Here is a 26,978-nt window from a genome sequence, read left to right as displayed (position 1 = left end):
GAAGGGACAGATTAGTAAATTCCTAATATAATGTTGCCAACTGCGCCTTTCAAAAGTTGGAGCGACTGATCGATTAACCCCTGTGATGACATTGGTATCGCTCGGCAGGGTTCTTCAGAAGAGCACACTATATACAACACAGTTATATATGGGCAGTTGCAGAGGGGTTTAAGGAAGGACAAATTATAGTAAATGTGCAAAAATTTGTGACAATCTCATGTGCCAACAGAAGCAGCATACATGAAAATCATTGGGCCCCCATAGTAAGAATCTAAATTGGGCCCTTAGCCCTGTTCCTAGCCCCTCCCACTACCCATCCCTGACTCCTCCCCTGTCCCCTTTTCAACAGCAAAAGGAGCCTTTGTGACATAATCGCGCTCACCACGTGGTGAGCGCGATTATTGAGTTTTTTGCGGACTGCATACGGAACCATTCATTTCAATGGGTCCACAAAAAAAGAAAAAACAAAAAAACCTTGTTACTCTCTGTGCATTCCGTTTCCATATGTCCGTTCCGGAAAAAAAAAAAAAAATAGAACATGTCCTATTATTGTCCGTATTACAGACAAGGATAGTACTGTTCTATCAGGGGCCAGCTGTTCCGTTCTGCAAAATACGGAATGCACACGGATGTCATCCGTATTTTTTTGCGGATCCATTTTTTTTGCGGACCACAAAATACATACGGTTGTGTGCATGAGCCCCAAGTCTGCCGACACACCCCTAGAATCTACTTTCAACTTGTAGATCCTGTTTTTCCCAGGAGATAAGCGTCCCAGAGGTGTTTGGCAGCAGCTTATCCTCAAACTACCAGTCTGGGCACTAATGTTCAACAGTACACACAAACTGGTTGTCACCCAGCTCTCCCATATGATGATTTTATAAGAAATGTTCCTTCACACCACACATGGAGAATTTAATGACTGTCCTGTGATCGAGCCCAGTGGGAGCTTGGAAGCAGGGACTCAGAACGGGACTCTGTATTAAATTCAGATAGGGAGCAAGGCCTATTGTCTATGGCCGGGCCTTCATTCCTCACAGGCCCCATAAGTAGCTGCATGGTCTGCCTCCACTGAAGGTATGCCCTGGCATACAGTACTGACGTCTCTGGATCGCCCCTATGCAGTCAAGGTTAAATTGACCATCTGATCCAAAGCAAAAAAATATTCACATTACCTTGGAGAAATGGTCATAACACTTACATGGGGACCTCCTTTTCATCTTTTGAGTCACGGATCCAACAATACCCAGACTCCTCTTCTGCCATCCAAGATGGCCTCACTGCTCCTCAGATTACCTGATGCACACCAAGTCTGAGACACTTCAGGTTTGTCCAGCACAACCCTCAGATTAGTCAATTTAAACAATAGACAAGCAGGTAGGTTACGTTTTGGACTACCAATACATGGAGTGCATCAGGTAGTGGGAAAAGCGTTGCAGCCATCTTGGATGGTAGAAGGGAGGCCCGGTAGGCACAAAGGAAAGACTGGACAACAGTAAGAATACTTAGAGGGTACTGATGATGGACCACATTGCCCACTTCTCTTTGGCCCTACAAGGTCCCTCACTACAATAAGGATGACTGAAGCAAATAAAGATTCATAAGGACTTTTATCTACAAGGATGAGTTCCAGTCATTTGCTTTTACCTCATGGGCCATAATGAGATCACAATAAGAAGAATAAACTCTGGGCAGACAATCCCGTCCAGGAAAAATAGATTCTGTACATTTCTCCAATAGACAATGTCAGTAGGTTGAATGTAAAGGTACATGACTTATCATAGAACTGTAATGTTATTAGGACATTTTCAGAAACCACATGAGACGTCTCTGCCAGAGAAAGAAAAGCAAGCCTCTTCTGTCTCTGCAGGACACACCGTAAGGTAGACGTACATAACAGTACGAGATTCTGACGGAGGCCTCGACATTACATGTGCCCAGCAACCTCCAGCTGTTGTGAAACTACAACTCCCAGCATGCTCCATTCACTTCTATGGGAGTTCAAAGAACAGCGAGTTGCAGTTTCAGCATAGCGTGAGTGCGAGAGGCTGCTGATCCCTGATACAGACATTCACGTGTATGTAAACACACATTTGCAGCCAATTTTCCAGTTCAGATGCCACGGACCCCACTACGTAGCCTCATTGAATGGAGCGAAACTGAACGAACATTCATAGTGGCCTCCAGTGGTGGTCATCCAAACACCTTCTTGGCACGGTGTTGCAATCTCAGATTGAAAACGGCAGAGGTGCTGCTGTGTAAACAGGGCCTTACAGAAAAACTTAGAGGGTCATGTACTATTTATTTTAATTATTATTATTATTTTATTTTTTACAAAATAAGATACAAGCCCTCTTTTTGTGACTTTCTAAATGCTGGTGAGACAATATTTAAGTGCACAGGCATTTTTACACAGTCATTAACAATTGGGATAAAAGAAAAAGGATTTAAAAAACAAAGACACTACTCCATTAAGGGGTCATTTTTCTTACAGGCGCACGGACTGCCAGAGGTACGCGCCTCATCATAACTTAGGCAACTCCTCCGGCAGGGCAGGAGGGGAAACAAAAAGCGTCATAAAAAGACAGTCTTCGGAAACTAGCCCCAAAAGGGTCTTCTTTTTAACCCCCAGGATAGCGCCACTTTGCCCTTTGGCTGTACCTAGTATACCGGCTTAGACCCATTCAAACAAAGGAGTCCAGGTGCAATACCAGGCATAGCTCAATCATGGGAGTGGTGCGGTTCCTTGAGAGAAAAAAGCCACTTATCTAAGATGACCCACTTTTATAGAAAATCCATTATGTGCCAGATACAAGTATTCTTTGCCTAGTTTATGCCTAATGATTATATATATATATATATATATTTCCTGAAAATCATTTCCATCTTCAGTATCAACAGCCAAAATGGCCTGACATGCATCAATGTAAAACTGCTGCATGCTCACATTTTTGTGCAGACTTATATCCACAGTGTGGACAGGGCTTTATGAAATTAGTCTCCGCATCAAAAATCCACAACTGCAGCCCTACAGCACGGGCAGCCAGTGATAGGTTCAGAAACGGGTTCATGTATAACTCTGGAGGAGGATATTCTACTTACGCCAGGGGATGGCGGGACATTTTATTAATTACAGTAGCCTAACCCTGTATTTAAATACTGGTGTGACATTCATTAAATCCCTCTAAGGTTAGTGAGGAGATCGGTCCGGAAGGTCTTGAAGGAGTGAAACAGAGGATCTGCTGGTCTCCCCCGACGTAATCAGTCATACTCCTCATCTCTGAATCCAGGACACAGAATGGGGACACAGAGAAGATGGAAGGAGGGGGACAGGTGGGACCTGCCGAGAGCAGACTGCGGCTTTTATAAATACATACAGAAATAATTAAAATCTAAGGGGTTTAGAAGGGTTAATCTGCTTTGTATAATCTGAAGCATAAAGCCAGCACAATCGCAGCTCAGGACCGGCTGTGCCATATCAGAGGCGGGAGTGCAATGGGGAGGGCGGGGGGATAAGGGTGTGGATTAACTAGGCCTGGAGAAAGGCAGGGAGGCCTATTAGAGCCAGATATTAGGGATCAGACTCTGCTGCAATATACCGGGCAGCAGGTAACCTGCATGGAAGTGCAGAACAGAGCATCGCCCTGAAAAGGAACATTGGAAAAGCTAGTGGAACAGGAAGATGTGCATCAGAGTAATCCCTGCTGCTCCTCCTCCGCGATCGTCTCCGTAGCGGGTTGAGGGGTCAGCAGAGAATAACTTTCATCCTGTGGCAGCAGAGAGTGCTCAGCCTGTGCTGATGGAATCATGGAAATTGGATTGCACCCATTTACCATGCTGGAGTAAAGCAGTGTATTTATCCTATTACCAGGGACATTGTAAGAGCAGTTCCATTACCCCCCTCCCCACTCACAGCGGCTGAGTGCTAGGCCCCCAACAAACCTGTCACAGCCACTAAGTAACACAGCCGGGGTAAGGTCTAGGTATCTGACAGACTAAAGACATGCCATAGTGTGCTCAAATAGGGGGAAAAAATAAGAATATAATTACCGGTATTTGAATTTGTTGTGATGCATCACATGTGATTTCCGGCAGTTTAATGGCATAAAGAATGCAAAAAATAAAATAAAAATTTACTTTAGCCTTTATAAAATAAAAATGTGAGGCTCAGTGGGAGGGACATCGCTTCCAGAGGCCCAAAAGTTCCACTATTATTTATACCAGAAACTGGATAGGTCATCAATATCTGATTGGCGGTGGTCAGACACCCCCAGCGATCGGCTGTCTGATAAGGAGGTGGCGTTCCATGTGAACGCCGCTTCCTGGTCATTACACATAGTCTCCTGTGAAGCGGTGGCATAGTATTATTACAAGTAATCACTCCATTCAAAATGACACTTCAGAGACAAAGTGCAGGGTAATGAACAGGAAGCGGGGCTCACGTGTAGTGCTGCCACCTCTTCAAACAGCTGATCGGCGGGGGTGCTGGGTCTCGGACCCCCTGCCGATCAGATATTGAGGATAGATCATCAGTATATATCGCTGCATAACCTCTAATGTGGATAACACATTTGCAGTGTTCACTCATTGTGGGTGTGAAGTGGATTTTGCCAGGGGCGGACTGGCTATAGACCCTACAGGGAAATTTCCCGGTGGGCATATGCCCAGGGGGCCGCCTGAGCCCCTCTCACAGCTGCTGGCCAGGTACATAATGATCTGATGCTGTCAAAATTTATCAGTGTAGAAGCATCAGGTCCGTATGCACCTTATGGTGGCCACAGGTGCCCTACTGAATTCCACTGCATCACCATCCTAAGCGCAGTGAAGTAGCATGTCGGAGGATTATCCCTAAGCGTTTCAGTCCGATTGAATGTTCAAAAATAATTTTTGGTCCCCAGTCATCACAGTTAGATTTACCCATGATGCTCAAAGCAAAAGTTGGCACCATGTTCAATATGATCCAGTTGATTTCCTGTGTGCCAACCAGAACAACGTTTCTTTGCATGTATTCTGCGACATGGCGAGTCCATATGGGATCAGTCATCAGTTCAGGCCTACACCTGCCTATAGTATGCCACATAACCACAATGGAATAGAATTTTACAAAAGTCCAACTTACGTTAGGAAGAAAGGTACATGTAGGTTGGAAAGTTCAGCTCAGTGACACCTCTTGAACAAATGCAATCGGCTGACAACCCACTTCAGATACAGAACTGTAAGTTGCCTTGAAATTTCTTGGAGGAACTAATCCCAAGAAGCCGATGTTAAATTCTCGGTATAGTGAGCGTGCCGGCAGAGTAAATGTCCATTTAATACAGGACAGAACAATAATTGTAGTGCTTTTTGTGCGCTACATGTAATAACAGCATTGGGCTCCGCTGGGATTTGGAAATATAAAAAGCAATGGCAAGACGTTTTAAGAGGCTCAAAGGGAGTGTCACGGTGCATGTTTTGCTATCGCCTGCTAATCCTCCCTGAGAGTTTCCTAATCTGCCTTGTGAGATGTCAGAATTGAGCTTGAAAAGGGAGCACAAGATGCTGCGGTGGTTATTGGAGTGAGGGTCCGTGCTAAAAGGATCAGGAGGTGCAGGGTGGAGGGGGCTGCAGAACGGCTAAAGCTGGAGGTCTAATCAAATCAGCTGGGAACGCTGCAGTCTCTCAGCGGTAACCTTGCCAATCAGAGAGGGACGGAAACATGTCTGTGCACACTAATCCCAGGGTGTCCTTCACCCCATCCTAATCACAAGGCAACCCCCAAAACACTGCTATACATCATCACATCCACTCTAACCTTCCAGGAAAGAGCCATGGGGGGTGCATCACACATTCTGCATGATGCGACAAATACAGTAATAGTATCGAAAAGGCTCGTTCACACTTGGTATTGGGCTACACAGTCAGGTTTTTTTAATGTAGTTTTTCAAGCCAAAATATGGAGTGGAAGGGAGATAATACTTTCTCTTTTTTTATGATCTACTCCTGAACTGCAACAAAAAGCCTGAACCTGTGGCTGTACTCCCATGGCTATAATTCACACCACTGCGCTCAGTTCATGTATTGGTCACATTTCCCGGACCAAATGTGGCTCCCCTGAACTGACTATCATAGTGACTCCTGATACAGTCAGTTCCCATCTGATAGCGGGTCTATAACAGTGTATTCACATTATCACGCGAGTACAGTCCAATAGACCCGCGATCGGCTCGGAACTCGCTGCATCATAAAACACTTATGTGGTCAGTTCGCATCGGGGAAAGGGGGGGTCCAAGGTCGGTCCGGGAGATATGGCCGATACACAGAACATATTTCCCGGACAGAGCATGGTCATGTGAATCAACCCTCAAGTGCTCATGTAAACGGCTGTATAACCATGGTGCCAGTATTGCGGGTATGCAATATACAGGCACCGGCCATAGGCACTCCGGATCACGGATGCTGACCCATTGACTCGAATGGGTCTGCAAGATACGGAGAGGGGCGGAGGCACGGATGGGAAGTCCATGGAAGCCATACAAAGCAATTTCGGCACATGCCTCCTCACTGTAAAATCAAGTGAATGGGTCCACATCCGCAAATGGTGTGCACACGGAGGGTGCCCAGGCAATGCAGACCGCTATTTGTGTTCCGGAGCACGGGCACATATGCTCATGTGCATGAGCCTTAAAGGTGCACTGGAGGACCTCACGAGACTGCTTCTATTTTATTTTACATGCTTTAAAAAGGGCATCTGTCAGCAGTTCTGTACCCATGACACCGGCTGACCTGTTACATGTGCAGATGGCAGCTGAAGACATCTGTGTTGGTCCCATGTTCATATGTGCCCGCATTGCTGAGAAAAATTAATGTTTTCTTATATGCAAATGAGCCTCTAGGAGCAACGGGGGCATTGTCGTTATACCTGGAGGCTTTGCTCCTTCTGCAGTTTGATTGACAGGGCAAGGCACTGCTGGTCCTGTCAAAGTGTGTAACAGTTGCAGAGAGAGCAGAGCCTCTAGGTGTAACAGCAATGTCCCCGTTGCTCCTAGAGGCTCAGTAAGAGTGTGTGCTGAAACTCCATACAGATTTCTCAAATGAAGGCGCAGAAGAACTGAGCTGCGCATTGTGCCCCTGTTCTGCTGATCCTTGGAGAGGAGGGTTAAAAGTGTACGGCCTCATAATAAGTATAAGAGTCTCAAAGATACGAGCGCAGAGGGGTAGAGAGTGGAGCAGAGCTGAACACAGATGAAAGGAGTACAGCATTCACCTGGGAGCTTCTGCCCTTTGCTTCAGCGATCGGTGGGGGTCCCAGCATCCTGACTCACAACAATCAAAATTTCTAACATATCAGAAGTTTTCTGAAACTAGAGACTACTTTTACTACTCTGAGCTACACGCGCCAATTAGAAAAATGTATACAGTTTTGGCCAATGCACGACTGTACCGCTGGGGCATGATGATACTGTGACCGGGTTTATCAGAGAATCACAATTTTACCAAGGCATTTTGTCCCCTTAGGCCTCATGCACATGACCGTATATTGTATTGCACACAAACGTATTCATTTCCATGGGTCCGCAAAAAACAGACAGCACACGGATGTCATCCGTGGGCTGTCCGCATCCATATGTGTATACGAGGCCTTATACACACGTCAAAGTCACAATTTTCCAAAATCATGGCACTTTATTTTTTATTTTTATAAACTACTGGTACCACAATAGACACATACATTCCACGTTTCACAGGTCAATGATCAAAGTGTTTCTAAAGATTCTGGATCAGGCGGTCAGCAACCTCCGGCACTCCTGCTGCTGTGGAACTACAATTCCCAGCATTCACACAGGCTCAGCTGCTCTTGTAACTCCTATAGAAGTGAATGGAGCATTCTGGGAGTTGTAGTTTCAGAACAGCTGGAGTGCCGAAGGTTGCCGATCCCTGTTCTAGATTATATACTGGACGGTTAATAAACCAGGATAGAAGATTTACTACCACTACCTGGTAGACAGAAACTGAGACATGTGAATAACCACATGTATTTACATGACACTGTGTGCAATTTTATTATTTTTGACAAAAGACGACCCATTATAATCTGTCATCTTAGGGTACTTTCACACTAGTGTTTCCAGCAGGCAGTTCCGTTGCCGAAACTGCCTGCCGGATCCGGAAATCCGTATGCAAACGGATATCATTTGTTTCCTAGTGCGGATCAGTCTGACAAATGCATTGCAATACCGAATCTGTCTCTTTGATGTCATCCGGAAAAATGGATCCGTAACACTTGGTATCGGATCCAGTATTAATACATGTCAATGGAAATTAATGCTAGATCCAGCAATCAGGCAAGTGCTCTGGATTTTTGGCCGGAGAAAATACCTCAGCATGCTGCGGTATTTTCTCCGGCCAAATACCGTAAGAGGGACTAAACTGAAGACATCCTGATGCAAACTGAACGGATTGCTTTCCATTCAGAATGCATTGGGATAAAACTGATGTGTTTTTTCCTGGTATTGAAACCCTATGACGGAACTCAATTCCGGAAAACTTTAAACGCTAGTGTGAAAGTACCCTAAAGGGGTTGGAGTTCCCCAAAATGTATCTTCGTGCACCAAGTATCTGTAATGTATTGAAGTTGGACTGAAGCTAATAAATCTGTTCCTGTACAATGTGCTATATGCTGACATGCCTTGCAATGGAATTGTGCAATTTACCGTAATAAACTATTTTTGCCATTAACTGAGGCGGTTCCGCTGTGTTTTTCTATGAATGGTTTTAGTGGAAGCCTAAATTATATTCATTTAGTCATAGCACCGATATGACATAATATGCCAGGTTTATGATGCAGTCTTTTTGGAAGAGAAAACTCAGAGGAGGACACAGCACCTCCACAGCTGTACTAGAAGCATACACCAAGGTGCCTAGACTTACACCTGTAGGTCAGGCTGGAGATGTGCACTGGAAAGGTACAGATGGGCGGTGGAGCCGGGTCCTTTGGGAGATATATTTATGGTTATTGATCTGCGGTGAGAGCAGTTAGGAGGGGGACTCTGCCCTCAATTAACTTATGAATCTGAATCCAATACAGCTGGAGCTCTGACCTCGTGCCTCACTCTGCCTGTGCTCATTACTGTTACCAAGACCTCTTTACCCCCCTCCCGGACATAATCTTTGCAGCAGACTGGGATCCTGACTGATAGCGGGTCTATGGCATCACTCACTCACTGCCAATACCAATTGACCAAACCGCCATGACATCACTTTTATAGACTCAGCTGGCAACTTCCTTGGACTGAAGAGGAAACAGACAATTGAGGGAATTTATAACTGCACGACAAGCCAAAATACATCAAATAAAGCGTGTGGCTAAAACAAAGACATTTACATAGAGCTTCACTAATAGCGCTAATTTGAAATAACGTCGCCATGCTTGATGACGGCCACTTACAGCACCTGTTACAGTGCACAAAGGGCAAACAACCCAACTTCGTCAAAGGCCCCCATACACGTTATACCGTTTTGGTGGGACTGGTTGACAGTTTGCATACAGTGCATTCGGACTTCAGACCCTTTCACTTATTTTCATATTCAATGTTCGAAATTTTTGCTAGTTTATAGAAAAGAAAAAACTAGAATCTTACATTGCCAAGTATTCAGACCTTTTAGTCAGGACTTAGTTGAAGCCTCTTTGGCAGCAATTTCAGACTCCAGTCTTCTTGGGTATGATGCCATAAGCGGTGAGACCTTATATACACAGGGCCGTGTCTTTCCAAATCATGTCCAATTACCTGAATTTACCACAAGGTTTGCATACCTGGATTTGGGGATTTTTGCCATTTTTCTCTGCAGATCCTCTCAAGCTCTGTCAGGTTGGATGGAGACCCTTGGTGGACAGCCATTTTCAGGTCTCTCCAGAGATGTTCAATTGGGTTCAAGTCAGGGCTCTAGCCGGGCCACTCAAGGACAATCACAGTTGTCCCTAGGCCACTCCTATAGGTCTTGGCTGTGTGCTTAGGGTCACTGCCTTTTTGGAAAGTGAACCTTTGTCCCGTCTGAGGTCCAGAGCACTCTGGATCAGAATTTCCTTAAGAATATATCTCTGTACTTTGCTCCATTCGGCTTTCCCTCAACCCTGACCGGTCTCCCTGTCCCAGCTGCTGAAAAAACACCCTGACAGCATGATGCTGCCACCACCACCCTTCACTGTAGGGAAGGTATTGGGCAGTGCCTGGTTTCACCACTGGGTTCTTGGTCCCCTCTTTTACCGAGGCCCCCCACCCCCCCAATTACTTACTTTGGTGAGGTGGCCAACTCTAGGAAGAATCCTGGTTGTTCAAAACTTCTTCCATTTAAGAATTATGGTGGTCACTGTGCTTTTGGGAACTTGAGAATTTTTTTTGTACCCTTCTTCAAATCTGTGCCGCCACACAACCTTGCCTCTGAACTCAACAGGCACTTTTCTTGCTCATGGCTTGGTTTCTGCTCCGATGTACATTGCCAGCTGTGAGACCTTATATAGACATGGCTGTGTCTGTCCAAATCATGTCCTTTACCTGAATTTACCACAGGTGGATCCAATCAAGGTGCGGAAACATCTCTAAGATGATCAAGAGAAATGGGAGGTCCTCAGAGCTAAATTTCAAGTGTCATAGCAAAGGGTCTGAATAGTTACAGTATGTTCATGTGAAATCTTAGTTTTTCCTTATTAATAAATTTGAAAACACTTCGAAAATTATTTTTTCACTTCAACATTATGGGATACTGAGTGCAGATTGAAGGAGAAAACCAGTTTAGTTTTTTCCCCCCATTTTAGCACCAGACCGCAACATAACAAAACATGAAAATGAAAGACTTTCCAAATGCACTGTATGTATGAGGATCTCCCAACTCTCCAAAACACATGATGTAGGGGAGCTCTGAATTTTTTAACATGATTGTTTCTCTCCTGGGAAGTAAGCCACTGCGAGTGGTGTCTAGTAGCGTCTCTCTCCATTGGAAAGACATTCATGCTCACTTGAAGCTCTGTGTGTATGTGTATGGGGTATTTGGGAGAGACAGATGTCAGCCAACAGCTCCTGAAGGTGTATGGAAACCTTTAGACCTCGACTGGGATCTGACATATTATCCTGCATTGTAACCTTAGGCCACGCTAAACCCATAACGCTGCAAATTTACAAAATTCTGAGCCATTCAGGAACACTTAGCAACATCCCTTAAAGGGCACTATAGTGATTTCCATTCGTAGTCATCAACATACATCTATAACAGTGCAGTAGACAATGTTCCCCTACAGTTAAATACAATATAAAAAATATCTTAAAGCTAGAAACTTATAGGCCCCCCCACACTTCTTGAAATGTCAATGCAGCAATACATGATGACACATTACACATTAGGAGACCACATGTTGACGGAGTTTATCAGCTTGGACCACCACCAATTAAAAAAATAAAGGGATTGAAAACTCCTACACAACATTATTAGTAAAGTCTCATTGGCTTGACTGGCTTTTTTTTTTTTTAGAACATTATGTAAGTGAGGAGTAATGGACCAGCTCAGGAGTTTAGGTTAGAAAATCATTGTTGGTCCAAGTTTATAGACTCCACCAACATGGACATGTCATCCCGAGTGGATTTCCTTTCTAAAGACGTACACAAATTTTACATTAGATTTGCCATTAAAAAAAAATAATAATCTGAAATGTTGATTTAGACATCATTATAGCTACGCAATACAACGTATGAAAGAGCAGCGCTGTAGCAAGGCCTTGGAGCAGGAAAATCTTAGACTTAAGAATGTCTCGACTGCAGGTTGTGGTCAGTAATGAGATGGATTTGGCAATGGATTGAGCGCTCAATAATAATGTTGTTTGTGAGAATCTCTCCCTGTGGAGACGCTCACTCTGCTATTTATTATCTCTGGATTGTCTTCCTCTGAAAGCTTAAAAAAAAAAAAAGACCCCCACCCTGCTTCTTATTTCATCCCTCCTCCTCCAAGCAATCTATTTATAACGGCTTTAAATCAAGCCCTGTCTCATATGTGGGGTTCCCTGCAAGCTACTTACTGTGGGGGTGACCTCTGAAATGAGTACACAGGTTAATTTCCATCCCCCCAAAAAAAAATGTACGGTAGGTTATGATGGAAAAAGGTCCAGCAAAGAGCTGCAATGCAACATAACAAAGCACTTAGGACTTGGACGCAAAACGATAAGAATCCCTTAGCCAGCACGCTGCCTTTAGTAATCAGATCCTTTGTACCTACTACCTGTATCCCACCGGCTCATCAATCAATAGTGTAAGTGCATTTACTTGTATAAACTTTAGGCATAAAACAAGAACTATATTTTTTTAAATAATAAAACACAAACTAATAAAAACAAAAAAAACAAAGCTTCTACAAAAAAAAAAAAAAAATACTGCACCTTACAGAGAATCAAGCAGCTATAGGAGTATTCACTAAGGTTAACAACTTGAAAGATTTTTTTAACTTTATTTTCTTTACACGCAATATAGCACTTTTAAAATCTTTTACTACCAAGGTTGTATGTAATGCATTATGACTTAGTGACCAATATGCCTTTTTATTGTGGTCACTAAGGGGTCTTTGGCTACAGCGCCACCTTTTATGGCACCATAGTGTAAGGTTGTATTACACTGCCTGATAACACTTCAGTCGTCTCCCTACCTTATTCTGCTCTATGGATTATCGGCATCACATCCCTGATTACACAGGAAGATGTGCTTTTGATAATTGGGCATCGCTCATCCTGATGAAAGATGACGATCAGCTCATCTCATTCATTGGCTGATTGATTAGGGTGCTGCGTTTGGATGCGAAGAAAAAATAAAAATCACATGCGGTATTCAAAAAAGGCATGCGTTTTTGCAACAACATACCTGTGATTATGGCAAGTTTTCGTCCAGCAACAAAGGGGGGGGCGCGGGGGGAAGCAAATCGCACACAGCAAAGCTGAATTACATTAATTACAAAATAGACTTAAAATTACATTAATGCAAGTCTGCTGTGTTTTCACTTGGTGCGTTTCTTCACCGCATCCAAAACACAGCACAGCTACGACATGCGGCAGCCCCCTCATATGAGCAGATTATCGCTAGTATTTCCAATAAGTGACCCAAAATTGTGCAGTGTAAGGGCTGTTTCATACAAGCGAGTCCATTGCGTGAATCACGCTCCGTGTGCGAGTGTGATCCTCTGCTCTGGACTTGCAGGAGCGCACTGTATTATACCGATTTATAATGCTATGTGTCTCTGCGTGGCCTTTTTTCCACAGAATTATAGTGACATAAAGCTGTCAGTATGATTCTGTAGAAATAAGGTCAAGCAGAGGCACATAGCATTATAAATCAGTATACTGCCGTGCGCTCCTGCAAGTCCAGAGCAGAGGATCACACTCGCACACGGAGCGCGATTCCCGCAATGGACTCGCGCGTGTGAAACAGCCCTTATAGTGCCTTAAAGGGGTTGTCCGGGTTCAGAGCTGAACCCGGACATACCCTTATTTTCACCCCGGCAGCCCTCCTGAGCCTGGCATCGGAGCATCTCATGCTCCGATGCGCTCCCGTGCCCTGCGCTAGATCGCGCAGGGCACAGGCTCTTGTGTTTTCAATAACACACTGCCGGGCGGTAACTTCCGCCCAGCGGTGTGTTCGGTGACGTCACCGGCTCTGAGGGGCGGGCTTTAGCTCTGCCCTAGCCGTTTTACTGGCTAGGGCAGAGCCAAATCCCGCCCATCAGTGCCGGTGACGTCACCGGGCTGCCTGTCAGCCCCATAGAGAGCCCGGTATGTCACCGGAACTCAGAAAAATGCCTTTGCCCTGCGCGATTTAGCGCAGGGCAAAGGAGAGCATCGGAGCATGAACTGCTCCGATGCTCATGTCAGGGGGGCTGCCGGGGTGAAAATGGAGGGATGTCCAGGTTCAGCTCTGAACCTGGACAACCCCTTTAAATCCTGCACAGCTATCCTGAGCCAGCTACAGCAAGTCAATAAGACAGCCAAGCTACTGGTCTAATGGTTGGGACTGAAAACACCTCTGATACTGACCAGTTAACTCCTTAGACGCAGCAGTCAATAGCCCTACTGACCGCTGTACCTACAGGGCTTACAGGAGGAGGAGGCCCATAAGTTCCATAGTGTAGCGGCCTTGGGGTGCCGATGGGTTGCCATAGCCGATGGTGGCCTCAAGGTCTGCCATAAGCAGAAGCCCATTAGGCCACACGAAAAGTACGCAATGTAAGTGTAATGCAGTAGTGTTGCAATAAATTACAAAAGCGATCAAAGGATTGTCTATTCAAGTCCACTACTGGCCCTCATACCGCTTTGTGGGCAGAAAAATAACACATGAACAACACGTCACCACTGCAGCCAATCATTGGTCTAGTCAGAAGCATCACTGAGGCCAGCGATTGCTTGCAGTGGGCCCGTGTTGTCGACATTTCATCACTGCTGCAGCTGGGTAGAGAGATCAACTGGGAGAACAGGAGCGGTGGTGCAGCATCTTGCAGGTACATGTAAGTACTTATAGGGCATTTGTCAGCAGATTTGTACTTTTGAAACTGGCTGACCTATTACATGTATGCTTGGCCTCTGTGTTGGTCCCATGTTCATATGTGCCCACATTGCTGAGAAAAATGATGTTTTAATATATGGAAATGAGCCTCTAGGAGCAATGGGGTCAGCTCTCTGTGCAATGGGAATACCTCCATTGCTCCTAGAGGCCAATTTGCATATATTAAACCTGTGTTTCCCAGCAATGCGGGCACATATGAACATGGGACCAACACAGATGCCTTCAGGTGGCAAGTGCACATGTAACAGGTCAGCCAGTGTCATAGGTACAAATCTGCTGACAGATTCCCTTTAACCGTTCCTCATTGCAGCTGGATCTGAAGTGTTGTCCTGTTTCATCCTTAATCCAGACAATTGCTTTAAATATCATCTTAAATCCCATAAATTTAGCTTTCAATTGATACTCCTTATTCTAGGTTGAATATTTGGGGCTAAACACTAATTTGTAGCCAAGGTGCAGCAATTAAAGCTTTTATTTACTCATTGTGTGTGTCTGTAAGGAGCATGAGTGAGTGAGTGTCTATAAGGAGATAGAGTGTGGAGTTTTATATTCTCAGAAACATTCAGGTTAATCTACTTAAGTCTAAAGGATGGAAGTTTTCCCAAAGTGTAAGGCCCCTTTCACACTAGCAAGTTTTCCGCGCAGGTGCAATGCATGACGTGAACGCATTGTACACGCACTGAATCCTCACACATTAATTTCAATGGGTCTGTGTACATGAGCGTTGTTTTTCACGCATCACTTCTGCGTTGCGTGAAAATCGCAGCATGCTCTATATTCTGGTTTTCACACAGCCTTGGCCCCATAGAAGTGAATAGGACTGCGTGAAAAAAGGAATGCATCCGCAAGCAAGTGCGATGCATTTTTCACTGATTGTTTTATATCGCACACACATGAAAAACGCATCAAAACGCATTGAATCTGCGTGGAAAAAACTGAACAACTGAACGCAATCGCAGACAAAACTGTCTGAACGTGCTTGCAAAATGGTGAGAGTTTCACTGAACACACCCTGAACGCATCCGGACCTAATCAGTATAGTTTGTGTGAAAGAGGCCTTAAGACTTTCACACAGTCAGTGTTTGGTCAGTGATTTTTATCAGTGATTGTGAGCCAAAACCAGGTGCTGGTCAAAAGCCTAGAACAGGTGCAAATCATTACATTCTACCTTATGTCTGTGTAGCCTCCACTGCTGGTTTTGGCTCACAATCACTGATGGAAATCACTGATCAAACACGGACTGTGTAAAAGCAGCCAAAACCCTCTTTAATTTGCTCTCTTTCAGTTGCACGTGAACCTCAAATATTTAAAGACTTAAATTGATAGCTGAATTTAGTTTGTATATTCCACTAGGTTTGTTCTCCATTTGCTTTAGGGTCCAGTCTCACGTCCGTTGCTTTGGGATCGCATCCGTTGCGCAATTTTGTGGAACAGGTGCAAACCCATTCATTTCAATGGGGCTGCAAAAGATGCGGACAGCACACCGTGTGCTGTCCATATCTGTAGTTCCGTTGCGCGGCACCGCAAAAAAGATAGAGCATGTCCTGTTCTTGCTCTCAATCGGACAAAAATAGGCATTTCTATCATAGGGCCGATCATGTGTGGTTTGCGGAATGCACATGGCCGGTACCCATGTTTTGCAAATCCGCAATTTGCGGACCACAAAATTATGGACGTGTGACGCGTTTTGATGAGTTTTTCACGCGCGTTATAAACTGAATGTTTACCAAAAACATCTCTTAGCAACCTTCAGTAAAAAAAACGTATTCCATCCGCACTTGCTTGCAGATGCAATGCATTTTTCACTGAAGCCCCATCCACTTCTATGGGGCCAGGGCTGCGTTAAAAACACAGCATATAGAACATGCTGTGTTTTTCACACAACACAGAACTGATGCCTGGAAAAAAAAAATAAAAAAAAAAATAAACGCTCATGTACACAGACACATTGAAATGAATGGGTCAGGATTCAGTGCGGGTGCTATGCGTTCATGTCACGCATTGCACCCGTGTGGAAAACTTGCTCGTGTGAAAGGGGCCTTAGGCTTCTGCTATCTACCGTCCTTACCTGCATATTTATATGAGCGTTATGAAACAGAAGGATAGACACGAGCTCTGTGCGTCCTCTGTCACAAGCCCAGTGCAGGAGGCTACGACCCTGCAAAACAAAAAAGACAAAACACATCAACCTTCAATCATAATTATCAATAGTACAAAGATGAAGGTGCAGCCGACTACAGGCCATAGACATCACATTTTTATTTCCAGGGGATCAGCTAAAAATCGAATGCCTAAGGCTACTTTCACACTGGCGTTTGCGAGATCCGTTCAGGGATCTCACAAGCGGTCCAAAACTCATCAGTTTGCATTCTAATGCATTCTGAATGGAGACGGATCCGCTCAGAATGCATCAGTTTAGTCTCCAAACTGATCCGTCCTGACACACAATGTAAGTCAATGGGGATGGATCAGCTATCACTGACACAATCGAAAACGGATCTGTCTCCCATTGACTTTCAATGGTGTTCAAGACAGATCCGTCTTGGCTATGCTAAAGATAATACAAACGGATCCGTTCAGAACGGATGCAGACTGTTGTATTATCTGAACAGATCCATCCATGACTGATCTGCACAAAACGCGAGTGTGAAAGTAGCCTTAGCTGAATGGCAGATTGTCCTTTAACACTTGCCATCAGACAAAACACAGGGGACAATCACAATACATTAGCAAGTGCCTTGTATTAACTTTCTGTACACGATAAATACCATTTGCTGAAGTGAGACAACCCCTTTTTCACCTTTCCAAATTTCACCTTTGTCATCTTTTTACAGATATTTTTAAAAATGCCTCTGGTATATAAAAAAGATTTGATTTGCATATCTGCCTCTTGCTTACACATTATTCCTATTCAGAAGACAGGGAAACCGGGTGGCAGCTTCATACTCCCTTCCGTATGTCTCCTAATTCTTACTAATGTACATCCTGCAGGTTAGTAATTAGCAGGTGAGAGATGGGTTTCAATATGTCTGAAAGATCAGACTTAGGCCCCATGCACACGGCCGTGTTTCACAGCCGTGTGCGGGCCGTGGAACCGCGGCCTGGATCCCTCCTGAGAGCAGGAGCGCACGGCGTCACTGGTTGCTATGACGCAGTGCGCTCCCTGCTGCCGGCACAGTACAGTAATACACTGGTATAGATCATACCAGTGTATTACTGTATTGCGGCGGCAGCAGGGAGCGCACGGCGTCATAGCAACCAGTGACGCCGTGCGCTCCTGCTCTCAGGAGGGATCCAGGCCGCGGTTCCACGGCCTGCAGACGGCTGTGTGCATGGGGCCTTACACACAGGTTGTGTATTATAGGCCTTCATAGGAGCTGCAGACACAAAGGCCGAATGCACACGGCCATGTTCCACGGCCGAGAGCGGTCCGTGGTATGCCGGGCTGGATTCCTGCTCAGAGCAGGAGCGCACGGCGTCATTGGTTGCTATGACGCCGTGCGAGTCATGCCGCCACTGCTGTACAGTAATACACTCGTATAGTGAATAGCCAAAATGATAGGATATTTTTAATCAAGAGAATTTTCAAAGTTACTTTACTTTAAAGACACATTAGTAGAATACTGAATGATAATAACAATGTTTCAAAGGAGGACAGAGTCTAACACCTCGACGTTACAGAATTGTATCCTTTCTTTTTGTCTCTCCTGACATTTCTTTTTTTAGTTAATACTGGCGTTCCTCAAACAATCAAATTCGATAGGGTCTGTCAAGCAGGACGTCCTGCTGCGGCTTTAATTACAATGATGAGAGTTTTCCAGGCCCCCAACAACTATTTTTCCATCAGTGTGATTACCACCGGTTACAATCTAGTCTCTATCACCAGTAAGCAGCCTGGGGACTCCACCGAGTAATTAAAAGCCAACATTTATAGAAACAGCCCGCTGAAACTTCCAGCAACTAGATTAACAGCCAGATCATATCCCACGCCTGAACGCGTCAAAAGTATTCCTATAAAATTACTACATACCACAAATGTACCCAAGATAAAATATGCAGCTAGAGGTGTGCGCTTAATATCCAGGTCTAGATCATGTCGCACACACTTCAGGGAGCTTTATATAAGATGGGGAGAGCAGAGCAACCCCTCCCTATGCATATGAATTCCCAGCGTCTCAGGCTATGAATTGATAATTACATCCTTTATTCAAAAGGGAACATATTTAGGAGTCACTGATGACAGGAAAACAAGCAGGCCAAAATCTGAAAACATGCGGACTGACAGGACACGGCCTGTCGCTGGGTCTGTAAGTGACTGGTGAGGAGAAGGAAGGAGAAGATAGGATAAGGAGGAGGGGGGAAAAAAAAAAAAAAAACACAACAACGATCAACGGTGCAGTACGGAACGTGAAGCACATTTATAAAAAAAAAAAAAAGTTCACACGAATAATACACTATATACACACACACACACATTATACAGAAAAATCTCTGCAAGGCTACTTTCACACTGGCGTTCGGTGCGGATCCGTCTTGTATCTGCACAGATAATGCCAACGCTTGTATCCGTTCATAACTGATCCGTTTGCATTATTAATTTAAAAAAAAGTCTAAGTCAAAATGGATCCGTCCCCATTGATTACATTGTAAGTCAGGACGGATCCGTTTGTTAGTCAGGCGGACACCAAAACGCTGCAAGCTGCGTTTTAGTGACCGCCTAAAAAACGCAACGGAGACCAAACGCAGCCAAATTGATGCATTCTGAACGGGGGCTGAACTGATCCGTTTTGGGCTGATTGTGAGAGCCCTAAAACGGATCTCACAAGCAGACCCAGAAACGCCAGTGTGAAAGTAGCCTAAAGCAAATAATTACACATATACAGCACGTATGGCGTATATTCACAGACACAGGGGGTCATTTACTAACCAGAAATAGGTCTATATTAAAAAGGTCCTTTGAGCCGCAATATGCAACTTTTCCCCAGTCTCATTTCCCATTTTCTACGCCTGGTTTAGGCATAGAAAATAGTCTAAATGTAAGACAGCAAGGAAGTTGTCTTACATTTAGAAGTGGTGGTGGATGCGCCAAAGTTGAGTAGAGACCTCTACATAACTCCGGCAGATCCACCGCCAGCTATACAGGATATTAAGATCAGCATCTAAAACGCTTGTCTTATTAAAGGACTCCTACAATGTATAGTTATACCCAATTCACACCTCATCATCTGCTGCATTTACATCGATGCTTCCCGTAGCCAAAGCTTGTGATATCCGTGAAATATCATTTTCCCGGCAATAGTCAAAGATGTCTTTATCTTCATCCCTACAAAAATAAATGATTGCATTAGTCAATATCTACTGAGGAGATCCATTCCCAGAAGAAGAGTTTTCCCCACTGTTTGGCCTCATGCACACGGCCGTTGGGTGGCCATTGCCATATTGCGGCCCATAAACGGCGGGTCGGCATCCACGGCCGCCGGCTGTGTGCACCCCGCATCACGGATGCGGACCCATTCAATTGAACACCGAAAGCAGTATGGAGTGCTTCCGTGGCGTTTCTTTCCGCTGTTCCACATGGCAAATAAATATGACGGGTCATATTTTTTTGCGGTGCGGACATACCATGGACCCAATTGCGGTCCCCAATACACGGAACAGCCGCAGAACAACCGTGTGCATGAGGCCTTTGCAGTACCATGCATTTCTATTGTACACTGACACCTTGAGCACTAACAGCTACATAGCGCAGTGATAAAATATGGGGTCTGGGCTTTGCTCTCAAAGTACCGACACAGCAATTCCTATCTTGACACTTAAGGAGCTGCAAGAAACTTTTAGGCTGGAGCTACACCTAGACTTTTAAAGGGGTTTTCCAGGATGGACAAAATGGAAGGCCCATCCTCAGCATAGGTCATCAATATAAAATCGGCGGGGGTCCGACTCAGCTCTACGAAGAGGCCGTGGCGCTCTATGAGCGCTTAGACCTCTTCCTAGGCCATTTGACGCCATGTTTTTCAGTCATACGAAGTTCAAGTGAATGGGGTTTAGCTCTGACACCAATCTAACAGTCCCCAAACAAGTCAAGGGACCATTTTTAATGGTCGTTTTCAGAAAGACACTCGTGAAAAAATGGTCATAAATTTTTTTTTTTTACGTTTTACCGTCAGTTTGATTGTACTGTATATCCTGCATTTTGCCCAGAAAACTCCTTTCAATTTTTCAACTTGAAGGCTATGAACAACTGTGACAAGGAAACTATATATTTACATTTGTTGGTACAACTTTTCTTTAAAGGGGTTGTGCCACTAATCTAAATGTGTCCCGCCTGATATCGCTGTTACACCACTTCGCCCAAATACCACCATTTATCAAAACTGCCTTAGGCTACATGCACACGACCGTATGTGTTTTGCGGTCTGTAAACAACGTTCACGGAAGCAAACAACGTTCGTGTGCATGTAGCCTTATTCTAAAGTTAGTAGCCCACCATTGGACCCTGTGGAAAATAAGTTTTGATCTCCAGTTGCTGTAGGTTACGTCCTGCATTGTAACCTTGTAATTTAGGACGTAGGAAGAGTCATTGGTAAGAACAAAGGGTGCGGTTAGTGTCACATGATCTACTGATGTCAGGACACATCCCACTGCCCTAAGTCATGATGGGACAGCAGTCACATGACAAACGGATTCAAACATGGGGGGATAAAGGAAAACTGCAAACGAAGTAAGGGCTCGTTCACACGAACGTTTGATGCCCATTGCCGTATTGCGGACCCCATTTGCGGATCCGCAATACACGGGCACCATTCCGTGGCCATTCCGCATCACGGATGCAGACCCATTCATTTAAATGGGTCCGCAAATCAGGAGATGCGGAACGGAACACTACAGAGTGCTTTCTAGAGTTCCATTCCGTGCTTCCGCACTGCAAAAAGATAGAACTTGCTTATCTTTTTGCAGAACGGAAGGATCGCGGACGCATTCAAGTGAATTGGTCTGCGATCCCCACATGCCTGCCCCACGGACAGTGCCCATGTATTGTGGACCACAGCACGGGCTTCACACGGTCGTGTGAATGAGCCCTAAATTTAAAAAAAAGCAATCCAAAAAGAGGAATGGGAGCTAGGAGTGATTGATGAAAATGCACTTTAAAGTGAAAAGTAGTTTATAGCACAATCCTTTTAACTCAAGATAACCACTACGTTTGTGGCTACAATCTTCATTCATTTCCAGACCCCTTATTACAGTTTGCAGTCTGCATCTAGATTCAGACCTTTCTCATGTTGGTATGTTCCACCCAGTAATACATGCTGGATGTAAGTTCTGTGGGTACAGGATGCTGCTGCCGTCACTAGCTCATGTATTTCTCCTCCTATAGCGCCTGGTGGATATTTTTACTGAAACATTCCCCAGCATAGAGGACAAGTGTCCCACTACTGGACCCCCATCACAAGAAAGTGGGTCCTGTGTTTTCCCGTTTGGAGCAGCAGTCGTGCATGTCCATTATTGCTCCATTCAACTCTATGGGACTGTGCTACTGTTGCTCCAGTCAAAGACGACACCGGACCCCTGCTCTTGTGATCCCCTATTTATAGGGAAAACCCCCTTGAGGACAGAACAGACTTATGTGTGAGTCAGCATCTTAAAGGGGTTTTCCAGGCGGTTTACACTGATGTCCTATCCTCTGGGTAGGTCATCATTAGTATCTGATTGGTGGGGGTCCGACACCTAAGGCACCGGTGCTCGCAGCAGCGTTATGGCAGTCTCCAGATTTTCCTAGGCCATATGACCACGTTAATCGTTCACATGACCTAGGCCTGTGATAGCTAACCTCCGGCACTCCAGCTGTGGTAAAACTACAACTCCCAAGATGTACACTTGCTTGGCTGTTCTCAGAACTCTATAGAAATGAATGTAGCATGCTGGGAGTTGTAGTTTCACCACAGCTGGAGAGTCGGAGGTTAGCCATCACTGGTCTAGGCATACCTGAAGTGAATAGGGCTGAGCTGCGATACCAAGCACAGCCACTACACAATGTACAGCGCTGAGCTTGGCGAGCTTAAAGAAGGTCTTGGTGCTACTGCAAGCACCTGTGCCTACTCAACAGGCTGATCGGCAGGGGTCCCGGGTGTCGGACCTCCACGATCAGACACTGATGACCTATCTGGAGGATAGATCATCAGCATATAACTTCTGGAAAACATCTTTAAAGGAGAAACGGTATAGGCAGACGGCATGGGTGGTAACATGCAGCTAAGAAATACCCACCTGCGGTAGCTGAGGGATGTCCAATTTTAATACAAAATCGTGCGCCCCAGCCGCGCCATCTGCCCATTAAAATAACCATTAAAAGAAAAAAAAAAAAAAAAGAAAAAAGGTTCTTTAGGGAAAGTAAGTAAGTGGAAAGGAAATGTATGTAAAGATGTAAAGGTCCTAACTACTTCCTTCCTTTCCTTTCCTCCAGGGACCAAGAGTCACATCACCTGTAATTATTTCCAGTCTTTAATCAGACGATGCTCAACGCCTCTCAGGGGCCAAGAGGAGCAAAAGCTCATTAAGAGCAGCGTCCACAGCCCTCCATAGCGCAGTGAGCTTTTAATTGCTTAGTGTGATTAGGCAATGGTGCGAGAGTGATCATTTTCATAAGAATGGGGGAATGCAGGATGATGGGGGCTGCAGTCCCCGGAGGTGTGCAGCGCACATACATCCTACACTCATGCAATTATTCACACCAGCTGAGCTGCTCCATGGCTGCATGAACACAGTGTTGAACACATTGGGAGGGGGACACAGAGTGGCACAAACTTGGCCGGCGCGTGCCAGTATGCTAAACAGGCAGGAGATCTGCCAGGACATCAGACCCTCACCTCTGTAGTTTGGGGAAATGGCTGTAATAGCTACAAGTGTCTGGATCCACCAATTCTGGTATACACACAGGGATGTTGGGTAGTAATGCAAATAGAAGGGGACATTTTAGTTCAGATGGAAAAAAAACTGGAAAAAAGAAAAAAAAAAAAAACTATATCATTATCACTAGGGATGAGCGAACTCGAACTGTATAGTTCGGGTTCGTACCGAATTTTGGGGTGTCCGTGACACGGACCCGAACATTTTCGTAAAAGTCCGGGTTCGGGTTCGGTGTTCGTCGCTTTCTTCGCGCTTTTGTGACGCTTTCTTGGCGCTTTTTGAAAGGCTGCAAAGCAGCCAATCAACAAGCGTCATACTACTTGCCCCAAGAGGCCATCACAGCCATGCCTACTATTGGCATGGCTGTGATTGGCCAGAGCACCATGTGACCCAGCCTCTATTTAAGCTGGAGTCACATAGCGCCGCCCGTCACTCTGCTCTGATTAGCGTAGGGAGAGGTTGCGGCTGCGACAGTAGGGCGAGATTAGGCAGATTAACTCCTCCAAAGGACTTGATTAACTGATCGATCTGCAGCTGTGGATCATTGAGCTGCTGATCCTCAATTGCTCACTGTTTTTAGGCTGCCCAGACCGTTTGTCAGTCACATTTTTCTGGGGTGATCGGCGGCCATTTTGTGTCTTGTGGTGCGCCAGCACAAGCTGCGACCAAGTGCATTTAACCCTCAATGGTGTGGTTGTTTTTTGGCTAAAGCCTACATCAGGGTGAAGCTGTCACACCAAGTGCATTTAACCAGCAATAGTCTGTTCATTTTTTGGCCATATACTAAATCAGGGGCAAGCTGCGCCTGTCACCAAGTGCATTTAACCCTCAATGGTGTGGTTGTTTTTTGGCTAAAGCCTACATCAGGGTGAAGCTGTCACACCAAGTGCATTTAACCAGCAATAGTCTGTTTATTTTTTGGCCATATCCCAGTCTAATTCTGTCACTAAATCCATACCGGTCACCCAGCGCCTAAATACTAGGCCTCAAATTTATATCCCGCTAAATCTGTCCTTAGTGCTGTAGCTGGGCGAGTTATTTAGTGTCCGTTCAAGCACATTTCTTGTTCTGGGTTGAAATACAATTCCCAATTTAGCAATTTCATAATTTAGTGGTTTCTGCTATATCAGAGCTATTTGAAATCTATCCCTAAAAGGGTATATAATATTCAAGGTGCACATTGGGTCATTCAGAATAACTTCACACACACCCGCTACTGTGTATTTCCAAGTCTAATTCTGGCACTAAACCCATACCTGTCACCCAGCGCCTAAATACTAGGCCTCAAATTTATATCCAGCTAAATCTGTCCCTAGTGCTGTAGCTGGGCGAGTTATTTAGTGTCCGTTCAAGCACATTTCTTGTTCTGGGTTGAAATACAATTCCCAATTTAGCAATTTCATAATTTAGTGGTTTCTGCTATATCAGAGCTATTTGAAATCTATCCCTAAAAGGGTATATAATATTCAAGGTGCACATTGGGTCATTCAGAATAACTTCACACACACCCGCTACTGTGTATTTCCAAGTCTAATTCTGGCACTAAACCCATACCTGTCACCCAGCGCCTAAATACTAGGCCTCAAATTTATATCCCGCTAAATCTGTCCTTAGTGCTGTAGCTGGGTGAGTTATTTAGTGTCCGTTCAAGCACATTTCTTGTTCTGGGTTGAAATACAATTCCCAATTTAGCAATTTCATAATTTAGTGGTTTCTGCTATATCAGAGCTATTTGAAATCTATCCCTAAAAGGGTATATAATATTCAAGGTGCACATTGGGTCATTCAGAATAACTTCACACACACCCGCTACTGTGTATTTCCAAGTCTAATTCTGGCACTAAACCCATACCTGTCACCCAGCGCCTAAATACTAGGCCTCAAATTTATATCCCGCTAAATCTGTCCCTAGTGCTGTAGCTGGGCGAGTTATTTAGTGTCCGTTCAAGCACATTTCTTGTTCTGGGTTGAAATACAATTCCCAATTTAGCAATTTCATAATTTAGTGGTTTCTGCTATATCAGAGCTATTTGAAATCTATCCCTAAAAGGGTATATAATATTCAAGGTGCACATTGGGTCATTCAGAATAACTTCACACACACCCGCTACTGTGTATTTCCAAGTCTAATTCTGGCACTAAACCCATACCTGTCACCCAGCGCCTAAATACTAGGCCTCAAATTTATATCCAGCTAAATCTGTCCCTAGTGCTGTAGCTGGGCGAGTTATTTAGTGTCCGTTCAAGCACATTTCTTGTTCTGGGTTGAAATACAATTCCCAATTTAGCAATTTCATAATTTAGTGGTTTCTGCTATATCAGAGCTATTTGAAATCTATCCCTAAAAGGGTATATAATATTCAAGGTGCACATTGGGTCATTCAGAATAACTTCACACACACCCGCTACTGTGTATTTCCAAGTCTAATTCTGGCACTAAACCCATACCTGTCACCCAGCGCCTAAATACTAGGCCTCAAATTTATATCCCGCTAAATCTGTCCCTAGTGCTGTAGCTGGGCGAGTTATTTAGTGTCCGTTCAAGCACATTTCTTGTTCTGGGTTGAAATACAATTCCCAATTTAGCAATTTCATAATTTAGTGGTTTCTGCTATATCAGAGCTATTTGAAATCTATCCCTAAAAGGGTATATAATATTCAAGGTGCACATAGGGTCATTCAGAATAACTTCACACACACGCTTCTGTGCATTTCCAAGTCTAATTCTGTCACTAAATCCATACCTGTCACCCAGCGCCTAAATACTAGGCCTCAAATTTATATCCCGCTAAATCTCTCGTTACCGCTGTCCTGTTGTGGCTGGGAAAGTTATTTAGTGTCCGTCAAAGCACATTTTTTGTTCTGGGTTGAAATACAATTCCCAATTTAGCAATTTCATAATTTAGTCGTTTCTGCTATATCAGAGCTATTTGAAATCTATCCCTAAAAGGGTAGATCATATTGAAGGTGCACATAGGGTCATTCAGAATAACTTCACACACACGCTTCTGTGCATTTCCAAGTCTAATTCTGTCACTAAATCCATACCGGTCACCCAGCGCCTAAATACTAGGCCTCAAATTTATATCCCGCTGAATTTGAATACAATACATTGGGCCAAATAATATATTTGTTGTTGTGGTGAACCATAACAATGAGAAAAACATCTAGTAAGGGACGCGGACGTGGACATGGTCGTGGTGGTGTTAGTGGACCCTCTGGTGCTGGGAGAGGACGTGGCCGTTCTGCCACATCCACACGTCCTAGTGTACCAACTACCTCAGGTCCCAGTAGCCGCCAGAATTTACAGCGATATATGGTGGGGCCCAATGCCGTTCTAAGGATGGTAAGGCCTGAGCAGGTACAGGCATTAGTCAATTGGGTGGCCGACAGTGGATCCAGCACGTTCACATTATCTCCCACCCAGTCTTCTGCAGAAAGCGCACAGATGGCGCCTGAAAACCAACCCCATCAGTCTGTCACATCACCCCCATGCATACCAGGGAAACT

At 44.7% G+C, this 26,978-nt stretch overlaps 1 protein-coding gene across 1 annotated transcript in view; it reads right to left on the bottom strand.

The window, feature by feature from the left end:
- Positions 1-26,978, bottom strand: part of ACBD6 (acyl-CoA binding domain containing 6) — an 87,819-nt gene that overhangs the window by 16,623 nt on the left and 44,218 nt on the right. The window contains exons 5-6 of the mRNA XM_044301333.1: positions 19,782-19,887; positions 16,633-16,722 (exon numbers count right to left, since the gene is read on the bottom strand). Coding sequence (XP_044157268.1) covers positions 16,633-16,722; positions 19,782-19,887 — 196 coding nt within the window. The remainder of the gene's footprint in view (positions 1-16,632; positions 16,723-19,781; positions 19,888-26,978) is intronic.

This window comes from Bufo gargarizans, chromosome 7, assembly GCF_014858855.1.
Source record: "Bufo gargarizans isolate SCDJY-AF-19 chromosome 7, ASM1485885v1, whole genome shotgun sequence".
NCBI lineage: Eukaryota > Metazoa > Chordata > Amphibia > Anura > Bufonidae > Bufo > Bufo gargarizans.
Note: the sequence above shows the minus strand (reverse complement) of the source record. Positions and strands in the feature narration are given on the sequence as shown.